This window comes from Brassica napus, chromosome C2 (assembly GCF_020379485.1).
Source record: "Brassica napus cultivar Da-Ae chromosome C2, Da-Ae, whole genome shotgun sequence".
Classification (NCBI taxonomy): domain Eukaryota; kingdom Viridiplantae; phylum Streptophyta; class Magnoliopsida; order Brassicales; family Brassicaceae; genus Brassica; species Brassica napus.
This window is the reverse complement of record NC_063445.1, coordinates 47,765,780-47,776,854: the sequence shown is the minus strand read 5'-3', so window position 1 is coordinate 47,776,854 and position 11,075 is coordinate 47,765,780. Positions and strand designations below refer to the sequence as shown.

Genomic DNA, 11,075 nt, shown 5'->3' with positions numbered 1-11,075 from the left:
GTTGGTCAAGATGATATATGATGCAAACTGGACACACGGCCAAGTAGATATGATGCACTCAATCTTAGCAATCAGATTCTATATGTGCAATGGTAATATTAAAACATTCAATCAAGGTTTAGCAATTAATCAATCAGTTTCAGGTATGAGATTTAGCTAGACTAACAATCAGATTCAATTAGGTTTTATCAAGACTAGCAATTGGATCAATAATAAAAAATAATCAAACAGATTCAAGCATTACACAATTTAGGGTTTTGATCCAAAAATAGGGTTTCAATCATGAAAAACCAAAACAATCAGTTTCAAGGCTGATTTTAGCAATACTAGAATATAGATTTCAAACATGAATTTCAATGAATCAGTTTCAAGGCTGATTGGTATTTAGCATAAACCATGTGTAAATAATTTATCTAGTATCCGAATTTATCAAACCTCAAAACATATAATCAGATCAATCAATTTAATCGAACTTAGCATACAATCTTAAACCTCAAGACATTAGATTTTATCATGAATCTATCAACCTAGCATACGGATTCTCAATTCTCAAAGACATCCAAATCAGATCAATATAACTTATCATACGGATTATTTAGGGTTTCTATTTAAAATAGATCAGATTACAAAACTATCAATCCTAGCAGATGATATTAAACCTCAAGAATCAAGCAATCAGATCATTCGGATTTTAAACAAGTAAACCTCAATCAATCTATCAACCTATCGGATTATATAAGCAAAGCAAGCTAGCAACCTATCGGATTCAATTAATGTTTTAACAGGCTGGTCAGTTTAAACAATTTTAAATCAGATGAACAATTAACCAAGCAGGATGAGAAAATAAATCTATCAATTTAACGGTCAAACAATTCTAGCAACATAGCATCAGATTCAATCAGATTTAAAACCTCAATGATCAAAACCGAAAACAGTTTTGATTTCAAAATATTCGATTAGGGTTTTAATATGTGATTTGATAATTATAGTATAATTAATTCTGATACTTATATTATTTAGGGTTTATAGATATATGGTTATGGTTTATCGGATTTTAACTTGTAAAAACCGATTTGGGGTTTTAATCATGTAGGAACATGATTTAGGGTTTGGGGTATCGAACTTTTAGAGCTTCGATTTACTCAATTAGGATTTTTGATCTATTACCCTATGGTTTTGATTCATAAAGATTATGGTTTTAGGGTTTCATTCTTTATCAATCAATCCATGTTCGATTATGGGTTCTTAGGTTTTGAATTACCTTTTAACCTTAGATGATTGTTGAATCGGACCACCAAAGGAGTTGAGCCGCGAGCTGGACAGGAACGGGACGCGAGCTGGAATGGATCGAGTCGCTTCTATCGGGTCGCAGACGTCCTTTGTTGCTTGATCGGGAACACCTTGATCGTCGGACGCGAGCTGTCTGATGCTGTCGCGAATGAGGAAGATGTCGCGTGCTGGAGCTGCTCTCGGGTCGCAAACGTCTGAGCTAGGATCAGAAAAGCCTTGGGCTGAAGCTGATCGGGGACGCGAGCTGGAACAGATGCGGGAACAAGAGACGTGATCGGGGTTTAGGGTTCGTCGGATCGCCGGCTAGGGTTAGAGTTTTAGGGTTTTTCGATTTGGGTATTAGCTTAGAGATTTAGAGTTTCGTGCTGATAACGTGTTATAAAAGTAATAGAAAAGTCTATCTTTATTCATAACATAGAGGTTCCTTATATAGGGGATTACACCGTCATAGATAAATGAAAAAATTACAAATCATAATCTCTTGGTTATGAGCCATCCACAATCTGGTTCATAACATAACTTACGATCTTAGGTTAATAATGATTTTCTCTAAATTACTTTGTTCTATATTGAGTTAGTCTCAAACTATTAGTAATAACAATATTTGCGTTTATTGTTAAATAACTTTACAACTCAAATGCCACTAAAGTATTATTTTGCCGTTCGTGTATTGGCTTAAATTATTTTCAATAAACAATTATTATAATGATAATTAATTTTCGAATTTCATTTGGAAAAATCACATACGAAAAATAAACATATGCCATATAACAGAAGTTTTATTTCAAAAACTTAATTTGAATGTGACGTAGGATTTATGAACTATAGAGATCAAGATCTATTAATGATGCCAATAATACCGAGTTTATTTATTTTTGGGAGAGAGTAGAGTTTGCTCAACTAAAGGCTCTCTATAATAACTGTGAATGTCCCTTCTTTCGATGTCAGCTTAAAAAACAAGAAAAAACAGAGAGAGAGAAAGTTAGAGAAGAAGAAGAACCAATATACAGTGTATGAGTCTCTGTACCTTCACAAGCTTCCAAGCTCCATCACTGCACTCTTCCAAATCTTTTAGAATATTATTTTCTTTTCCCTCACTTCTTACCCAATCATTATCACCAAGGACTCTCTTGTGACTGAGAGGTCTCTCTCTCAAGATTTGAGTACCCTTTCGATGGATTACGAGCGAATCGGAAAGACCCAGGTGAGCTTTAAATGCTTCAGCATCACGCTTTACTCGATTCTTGAAACAGGGTTTTGCGTGAGATTAGGGAAAACAGAAAGCAAGATTTGGCGTTTTCTTCTACTTGCCAGCTACTCTTTTTGATTTCGTTTCCGTTATGTCGTTTTCGTATTGATTTGGGACTTGGAGAAAACGTCCTTTTCAACACACTTCATTCATCTTTCTTTACTTTACCAGTTCTTTATTAAACTCTTTCTTCTCCTATTGAGTTTTGTGATAGGTTACAAGCGGCAGCGGCGGCGGCTTTTCTCCGGGGAAGTTGAGAACTATGCTTCTCGGTGTTGATAGAAAGAATAAACAAGAACCTGGGTCAAATCAAATTCATGACCTTGGTAACACTTTTCCCCTTTTTTTTTTGTGTGTTAATCTAGGGTTTATGGTGGAGCCCCTTAATCATTTTCTTAATACTCTTTTTAAAACGTCTTTGTCCCCATTTGCTTAATGGAAAATCTTTAAATATTTATTTATTTCAAGAACTTGAAAATGGTATCTCCTTTTTGTGACCTTTACACTTAAAACTGATCAGTTCTTCTGTTCTTCTAAACAATGCAGCTGCTGGTGGATCAGATGATTGCAAAGACGTTAATGTTGTGACTGAGATTACTGATTCTTCTACTTCTGCTACGGTACTTGGAGATCTTCATGATTACGACAATGTGAATGAGATCAAGAGCCTTTCTACCGCATCCCTCTTTGAGTTTCAGAAGACAGAAAAGGAGAAGACCACTCCAAGAATGTCCGTTAGATCATTCTCTAAACCGGCTCCGTCTAAATGGGACGATGCACAGAAATGGATCGCTAGTCCGACATCTAACCGACCCAAGACAGGACAGGTTCAGGCTCATGCCTCAAAGAAAGGACCAAGCTTCGGTCGGCAGTCTTCTATCAAGATCGTTGATGAAGAGCCTGATACAAAGCGAGTAGATGTAAGCCAAGTGAAGAAGGAGACAGGAGGACACAAGTTCGTCAGCTGGGAAGTTGATTCATATCTCAAACCGGTTCTTATGGTTGAGAACTCAGCAACTGAAGGTGTTGGTCCTAACGAATCATCTTCTTTTGAGTTAGTTCAATTTTTTTTTATGTTTCTGTTTTATCTTTGCTTTGCAGTGAATCTCAGTCGACATGACTCGTCAATGGCAACTGCCTTTGCTCAACCGCCTTCGACAGCGAGATCTGTCTCGATGAGAGACATGGGGACCGAGATGACTCCAATAGCGAGCCAAGAGCCTTCTAGAAACGGGACACCGATCAGGGCGACGACGCCGATACGAAGCCCCGTAACTTCTGCACCTTCTAGTCCGGGGAGACGAGCGTTGAGTAACGAGGAGTTGTCGGAGAAAGAGATTCAGATGAAAACTAGGAGGGAGATAATGGTGTTGGGAACACAGCTTGGGAAGTTAAACATCGCTGCTTGGGCTAGTAAAGAGGATGAAGAGAAAGATGCTTCGACGTCACAAACTTCTAAGAGTGCTTCTGAAGCTCGTGCGTCCGCGTGGGAGGAGGCTGAAAAGGCTAAGCACATGGCTAGGTAACTCGAACACTTGTATTGTTTGGTCATATTGCTCTTGGAAAGGTTTGACTTAGAATGACTAGTGTAATCTTCAGGTTCAGACGTGAAGAGATGAAGATACAAGCGTGGGAGAATCACCAAAAGGCGAAATCTGAAGCAGAGATGAGGAAAACAGAGGTAAGTAGCTTGAAAAACATCCCTCTGGTTATAAGTCTGTGTAAGTGATGGCTCTTGGTATTGCAGGTGGAGGTTGAGAGGGTAAAGGGACGAGCGCAAGACCGTTTGATGAACAAAATAGCTGAGATTGAGAGGAAAGCAGAGGAGAAACGAGCAGCGGCTGAAGCAAAGAAGAATCGTGAAGCAGCTAAAACAGAGAAACAAGCTGAAGAAATTCGAAGAACAGGCAAAGTACCTTCATTGTTATTCTCTTGTTCTAGCTTTTGTTCTTAGTAACCATAAAGAATCCAACAAGAACCATTGATGTCTTTCTCTCAGTTTGTATAATTCAGTCTTTGTAAAACTACCTTTTTTTTATTGTCATCTATTCATCTTAGTTGCTTCTTTACCTACGGTCAAAATTTACTCAAATTATTCGGCTCAGTTTCTATTTGGTTCGGCAAAATTTGATTTTGTTTGGTTTGGTTTGGTTTGGTTTGGATGTAAGAAAAATAATTTTCAAAATGTTATTTTTTTTTAAATATAAAAGTATATTTCACTTGAAAAACAAACTTATCTGGTGTAAAAGATATATTTAATTTGAAATATAAACTTATTTAAATGGGTTTGATTGGTGTGGCGTGGTCTGGTTTAGGGCTGGGACTTCGGATATTCGGTTCGGGTTCGGATAAGATCCGATCGGGTCCGGGTTTTTCGGATAAATGAATTCTATACCCAATGGGTACTTAGTAAATTTCGGTTCGGGTTTCGGATCGGGTACTACCGGTTTCGGGTCGGTTCCGGGTACCCGTTTATGTGAATTATATAAATATTTACAAAATAAAATAATTATATACCAGTTTTTTATTTATTTATTTTATTTTTTTAAAAAAAGTTAATAGAAATCGTATATATATTAGTAATATGTATTAAATACAACGAAGTTGAACTAGTCTAGTGGTATTGCAGTTGTTGCTTTGTCTATCCAACCCGGGTTCAACCCTCGAAAGATACAAATCTATGTTTTTTAAGCATAGAATTCGGGTTAAACGGGTACCCGTTCGGTTTCGGGTAAAAACCGGAACCGAACCGATACCCATGGATAATTAACACTAATACCCATCGGATAAATTGCCTAGAACCGAAACCGAACCGAACCGGTCTATTTCGGGTCGGTTCCGGTTCGGGTATTCGGTTATGGATAAAAATCCCAGGCCTAGTCTGGTTAGATATAAAAACGATCATCGGTTAATCCAAAAGATATCTACCAATCGGTTTATAACTTTGTTTGGTTCAAACTCGGTTCTGATTAGGTCGGTCTAAACATTTTATAACCGTCTACGCAACATTCCAAACACGCTGTCTCCACTAGAAGTAAAGGAAACATAATTCAGCTAACGTACCTCCAATAATACATCACCACGTGTCTAAACTTGATTGATAAAACAATACGAACCGAACTTTCATCTATTAATATCTCATCGCAAAAAAAAAAAAAAAAAAAACTTTTAGGCTTAGCTTTTAAAACACAGTCGCAGTTTCTCTGTGTGGCGGCTCCGTTTCTTCTCCCACGGGACTCTCTGATCTGCCGATTAGGGTTTTGATCTCTAGGGTTTCGATCTGAAACCTCCGGATCTACGGGAGAAAGGGATTTTTCACGAATTTAGAATAATGTCTGCGACGGCGACCCAACCTCAACAACACGAGCAGAAGAAGAAGCAATCGGAGCCTGTGGAAGACGCGTTGAAGAAGAACACCGATTGCGTTTACTTTCTCGCATCTCCTTCAACCTGCAAGAAGGTATTGATTATTTGATTATGTTTCGTCTTAGATCTCATCCCTTCAATTAGGGTTTTAGATTTTGAGATCTCGAGTTTCTTTCGTTCGATTTCGCGTTTTTGTTTCGATTGAAAGTTGTGTATCTTCCACCTGATTGATTCGTTGCTAATTTTAGATCTGGACTGCTTGATTGAAAGTATGCATGTTTCTTCTTGCTGCGTTCCGTACGATCTGATGATCCTCTTGGTTTAGTGTTGTGTTCATACTTTCGGACTCTAATGATTGAAAAATTACTAAATATACTTTTATTAGATAGGTCTGTGAAAGAGAATCTGATCTTACTAGATAGATCTTATTAGTCACAGGACTCTAATGGTTTCTTTATTCTTTTAAACAGGGAGCTGAGTGTGAGTATCGCCACAGTGAGTATGCGCGTGTCAACCCAAGGGATTGCTATTATTGGATGAGTGGCAACTGCTTGAATCCCAAGTGTGGCTTTCGCCATCCTGTGAGTTTTGCTTTCTTCCTTGTACTTGAGCTTGAGCTTGAGCTTGTTTTATCACATGCTTATGTTTTTGTTTTCTTGCAGGCTTTGGGAAATCTTGGAGGTCTTCCTGCTGGTTCTGTACCGCCTTCACATGCTGCTGCTGCTCACCCCGGGGCTGTGAAACAGCCGTTTCCGTGTGTTTTCTTCCAAAAGGGCATGTGTGCGAAAGGAGATATGTGTTCATTCATGCACACCCCGAATGCTGCTGGTTATAAGAAGCAGCATCCTGTAGAAGCTAATCCTGCTGCTGCTGCTGCTGCGTTTTCTACTCGGGAGAAGAAACTGACTCATGCTAGTCTCCCAAAGGCTGTTGACATGTCGGTTGCACCCAGAGTCACACCTGCTATAAGGGATAGTAGAGGTGTAGAGGGATATACTTCGAAGCATGTGGGATATGAGCCTCTCGTGGGTGTTCCTCCTTTAACTGATGGAAGCCATCACAAATATGGATCTGATGATAGTAACAGTTTCCACAATGGTAAGGACGCAGATGACGTCTTGAGGGAGTCGTCTCCTGGGTTTGATGTTTTTGTCGATAACGAGGCTACGGATTCTGAGTATTATCATGTTGGCGATGGTTATGGAAGGAAAAGTCAGGAGGGGCGGAACTCTTTGAATGAGTATGACCCTGATTTTAGTGCAATTGCTGATCAGCGTTTTGATTCATATGAGCGGAGGGAAGATAGGCACGCGTGGGGCCACAGTCGTTCTTCTGAGAGAGGAGATCGTTCGGAAAGGAGGGCTTACGTCGAAAAGGAAGGATCAGAGAACATACTTGCATCAGACCTGAGATATCGCTTGGCTAAGAGGAAAGGTAATGACTATACTGCTCCCGAGTCTTCAATGGAAAGAGGAAATAGAGACTCTCGCAGGAATACACCGAGGGAAAGCTCCATTAGCAGCAGCCGTCTTCAGGGTAGAATTAAGCTTCGTGAGAGAAGCATTGACGACGAAGCTCACTTTGGTAGGAGGGTTGAGAGAGGAAGGGACAAAAGCGACTTATCTCAAAGCAGACTCCGAGATAGAATTAATGGTAGGTCAGAGGAAAACCACAGTGGTCATCAGGAAAGAGATCTCCGAGCTCCTTGGGTGAGAAGAAGAGAGATGGAAGAGGGCTTTTCAGTTTCTAAAGGCAGCAAGAAAGAGGAAAGTAAGACAGAGACATCTCTTGGGAAGAGAAAAAGCTTGGAGGAGGATGACCATCCTCGTAAGCGATCAGGAGATTCATTTGCAGCTCCATTGCCTTTCAGTGAGATTCTCAAGAGAAAAAGAGCGGCTGCATCTGGTGGTAGCATCAAGAACAAGGACCAGACTCCTGAAGAAACTGTATCGAAAGAAGAAGCTGGAGATGAGACCAAACTCATAGCAGAAGAGAAAACTGAGGTTGTGACTGAACCCAATCCAACCCACGAAGCTGGACTAGAAGAAGGAACGATTATGGAGGAAGGAGAAGAAGTGAATGGAGAAGAGGAGCAAGTGTATGAAGAGGAGGAGCAAGCTTATGAAGGCGATGAGCTAAACGGAGAGTACTATTACGAAGAAGATGGACAATACGCCTATGAAGAAGGCGAAGAAGTTGTTTACGAGGCTGAGGAAGGAGAAGAAGCAACAGAAGGAGGTGAAGCGGAGGGTGAGGAAGACATTGAGAAGAAGACTGCTGGGATGTTGTCGTAGAAAAAGAAGCTTTTGAAGGAGGGAATGACGAAATGATTTCATTGATGGTGTGTGACAAAAAAGCTTCGCTCCTTCTGGCTTCTGCTAAATGCAAATCATGAGAGCAAATGATGCTAAGTCGCTTTTATCTTCTTTGGCTTGACAGTGAGTTTTAATTCGCAATGTTTTTCCGTTATGATTTCTTAAAGTGTAACTGTAGAAGAAAGAAAAGAAACAATAGTACAATTACAACCCACAAATTCTAAATTTTTGTTTCTTATTTTAAAAGCTATTCATAGTTTCATAGTAAATAGCTTTTCACTGAGTAATATGATAAGTAACTAAACGATAAAATATCTAAATTACTACGTAAGTATATATTTTGTAAAGATTCTCTTTACTACAGTTAGACATGTTTATTAAGCTGGTCCGGCCTGGCCAAAAATTTGCAGTCCGTAAATATTTAAACCCGAGCGATCTAAAATATATTAGATCTATATTCTAAAACCCAACCCAGTCCTAAAAGGTTTTTCCTTTTTATACTTCTGTGAAATAATAATTTATTATAATATTATGTTTGTACTTCCAAAATTATTTTCTATTAAAATTTTAAAGTGTTCTTCTCTAAAAACAATACTTCAAATTTAATTTTAAAATTATTTATAATTTACATTATGCTCCTTATATTTGTCATAATTAATATAAATCCATAAAATTTTTGTAGATAACTATCAGATATATAAAAAATATTATAGCAATATTAATTAATAAAATCTTACACTAAAATATAAAATTATAAATATAAATACATAATTAAATATTAAACTACAAAAAATACCACATTATTACATAAAATTGTTTTATTAATGCTCCATTCTCGGTTATACAAAATTTGTTTGAACAATATTTTAGAAGTTCTGGAGAAATTTTACTAGACTATTAGTGTTGTTGTAATATTTAAATTTGTGTAATAATTATTTCTTCATGTATATATCTTTTTAAAATTTGTTATTAAGTTTCTTTTGTAATATTCTTGTTGTCTAATTCTACTTTTAAAATATTATAAATTTTATTTTGATTTAAAATAAAATTTAATGTGTAAAATTTTAATTTATAAAAATAAAATTTGAAATATTTAAAATATACAACAATTTTAAAGATTAAAAATATCAATGAGAAAATACTTAAAAATCATAAATGTGATGTATAATTAAATATAAGGACCAAGATGCAAATAAAAAGATGAAACTTCAAATTTAGAGTTTTGAATAGTGAAACTTCAAATACGAAGTTTCACTTCTTAAAACTCTAAATTTGAAATTTGAAGTTCATTTTTGGAGAGCAAAAAACTCTATATTTAAAGTTATAGAATTTCTTTTGGAGATGCTTTAAAACATCTAAATTTTCATAAAAAAACTAGTTTCAATTTTCCTGTTTTCAAAAATAAAATCAATTAAAAATTTTTTGTTTAGCAAGATTGTTTTTCATAAGCTTTAAATCCTATTATAAGCAAACTAAATTTAATTATAGATTTAAATAATCAAATGTAAATTAAAATTTACTATAAAAGGAACCATAATTATACTAAACATAGATAAACGTTCTACACTTTATATTTTGGAGAAAAAGCATGTTTTACATGAAAAAGAATGCACATTTGTCAAATTTATAATGTGAATCTTGTAATGATCATATAGTAATGCACATTTTTCATGTTCTACATGAGAAAAAGGAATCCACATCCAATGCTATCTAAACTAAAATATATATTAAGTGATACTAAAAAGTACTTCCAAAAAATTAAGTCAGACTCTCCCTGACCCATTTCCCGATGCAGAATCGCTGGGCTCTTCCTGACCGTGTTTCCGCCATGCAACTGTCGTCTTCAACCTCCGGAGATGCTCTCCTCCCACCCCCATTCCCGCGTGACCCACCTGACCCTTCCTCACCCCTTTCTCCCCATCTCTTTCCTCCCTTAGCTTCCACTCCCCCTGTGTCCCGCTCTGAAATTCGTAGATCCCATCTTACTCCCCCCATCTCTGATATTCCCATGACGCAGGCACTTGATTTACCTCCTGTAGCTGCTGCACATGGAAACCCTACTCAATTTGGATCTCTTCCTCAGATTGAGATCCAGACTACTGTTCCTGCTACAGGAAACCCTAAAAGTCCCATTCCTCTGGTTACTCACAGCCTGTCTCCTCCTCAGGAACATGTTGCTTCTACTGATGCAAAGCCTAACTCAAACACTTTGTTACCAACATCCTATCCTACTCCTGAGGAACCTCAACCTACTGTCCAGAACCCAACTCTCCCCACCCCATCCCTGATTCCCACCCCAACCCTTGCAGATAAGCTACGTGTAAAAGTGGATCGTTCTCTTACCATAATAGCGCCTGTTACTTTGTCCAACTCTGGTCGTCCTCGTGTGCTTATACCTGACTCTGTCTTCCAAAAGGGAGCGAAGATGCACAAGGACTTCATTGTATGCTACTTCAATGGTCGGCCGCTTCCCTTCAATCATATTCAGAATGTTCTTTGTCACATGTGGGGAAAATGTAGAAGACTCGAGATCCACAACAATCACTTTCAGCGCTCTGTGCTTGTGCGAATACCAAGTGATTTTATCAGACAAAAGATATTAGATAAAAACATTTGGTACGTTGGTGATTCGATGTTTCATACCGCTCAATGGTCTTCTGCTCACTCTGCTGTTACTCCTCCTCTTAGCTCCATCAAGGTCTGGGCGCATCTCACGGGTGTCCCTTTAGATCTGCGACATACAGAAGGCCTTAGTTTGGTCGCATGTTTGGTTGGGGAGCCAAAGGAGACAGATGATTTCACTTTGAATCTAGTTAGTCTCACCTTATCCCATGTGAAGGTTGAAGTGGACCTCA

At 37.8% G+C, this 11,075-nt stretch overlaps 2 protein-coding genes and 1 long non-coding RNA gene across 5 annotated transcripts; 2 read left to right on the top strand and 1 right to left on the bottom strand.

The window, feature by feature from the left end:
* Positions 1–2,049: 2,049 nt before the first annotated feature.
* Positions 2,050–2,458, bottom strand: LOC125581265. Its single transcript, XR_007318949.1, has 2 exons — positions 2,318–2,458; positions 2,050–2,238 (listed from the first exon to the last, which is right to left on the bottom strand). It is a non-coding gene; the product is annotated as an uncharacterized LOC125581265 (long non-coding RNA).
* On the top strand, positions 2,252–4,596 carry BNAC02G34380D. 3 transcript variants are annotated; one of them, XM_022697005.2, is made up of 6 exons: positions 2,252–2,494; positions 2,743–2,865; positions 3,086–3,562; positions 3,641–4,061; positions 4,127–4,220; positions 4,287–4,596. In XM_022697005.2, the coding sequence occupies exons 2-6, from the start codon at positions 2,802–2,804 to the stop codon at positions 4,491–4,493; spliced, it is 1,263 nt and encodes a 420-aa protein (XP_022552726.1). In that variant the 5' UTR covers positions 2,252–2,494; positions 2,743–2,801; the 3' UTR covers positions 4,494–4,596. The 3 variants fall into 3 exon arrangements, with proteins under 3 accessions (XP_022552726.1, XP_013724708.1, XP_022552725.1); XM_013869254.3 differs by having other exon boundaries at positions 2,256–2,494; positions 2,754–2,865; positions 4,139–4,220; XM_022697004.2 differs by having other exon boundaries at positions 2,256–2,494; positions 2,754–2,865.
* A 1,077-nt stretch (positions 4,597–5,673) lies between these two features.
* LOC106428527 (zinc finger CCCH domain-containing protein 17) lies at positions 5,674–8,458 on the top strand. Its single transcript, XM_013869283.3, has 3 exons — positions 5,674–5,999; positions 6,376–6,486; positions 6,568–8,458. Exons 1-3 carry the CDS (start codon positions 5,871–5,873, stop codon positions 8,197–8,199), a joined length of 1,872 nt encoding a protein of 623 aa, XP_013724737.2. The 5' UTR covers positions 5,674–5,870; the 3' UTR covers positions 8,200–8,458.
* Positions 8,459–11,075: the final 2,617 nt, after the last annotated feature.

Coding starts and splice junctions, on each gene's coding strand:
- BNAC02G34380D (XM_022697004.2), top strand. CDS start 2,465: ATGGATTACGAGCGAATCGGAAAGACCCAG. Junction 2,866..3,085: donor AAATCAAATTCATGACCTTG/GTAACACTTTTC, acceptor TAAACAATGCAG/CTGCTGGTGGATCAGATGAT. Junction 4,221..4,286: donor CAGAGATGAGGAAAACAGAG/GTAAGTAGCTTG, acceptor TTGGTATTGCAG/GTGGAGGTTGAGAGGGTAAA.
- LOC106428527 (XM_013869283.3), top strand. CDS start 5,871: ATGTCTGCGACGGCGACCCAACCTCAACAACACGAGCAGAAGAAGAAG. Junction 6,000..6,375: donor CTCCTTCAACCTGCAAGAAG/GTATTGATTATT, acceptor TCTTTTAAACAG/GGAGCTGAGTGTGAGTATCG. Junction 6,487..6,567: donor AGTGTGGCTTTCGCCATCCT/GTGAGTTTTGCT, acceptor GTTTTCTTGCAG/GCTTTGGGAAATCTTGGAGG.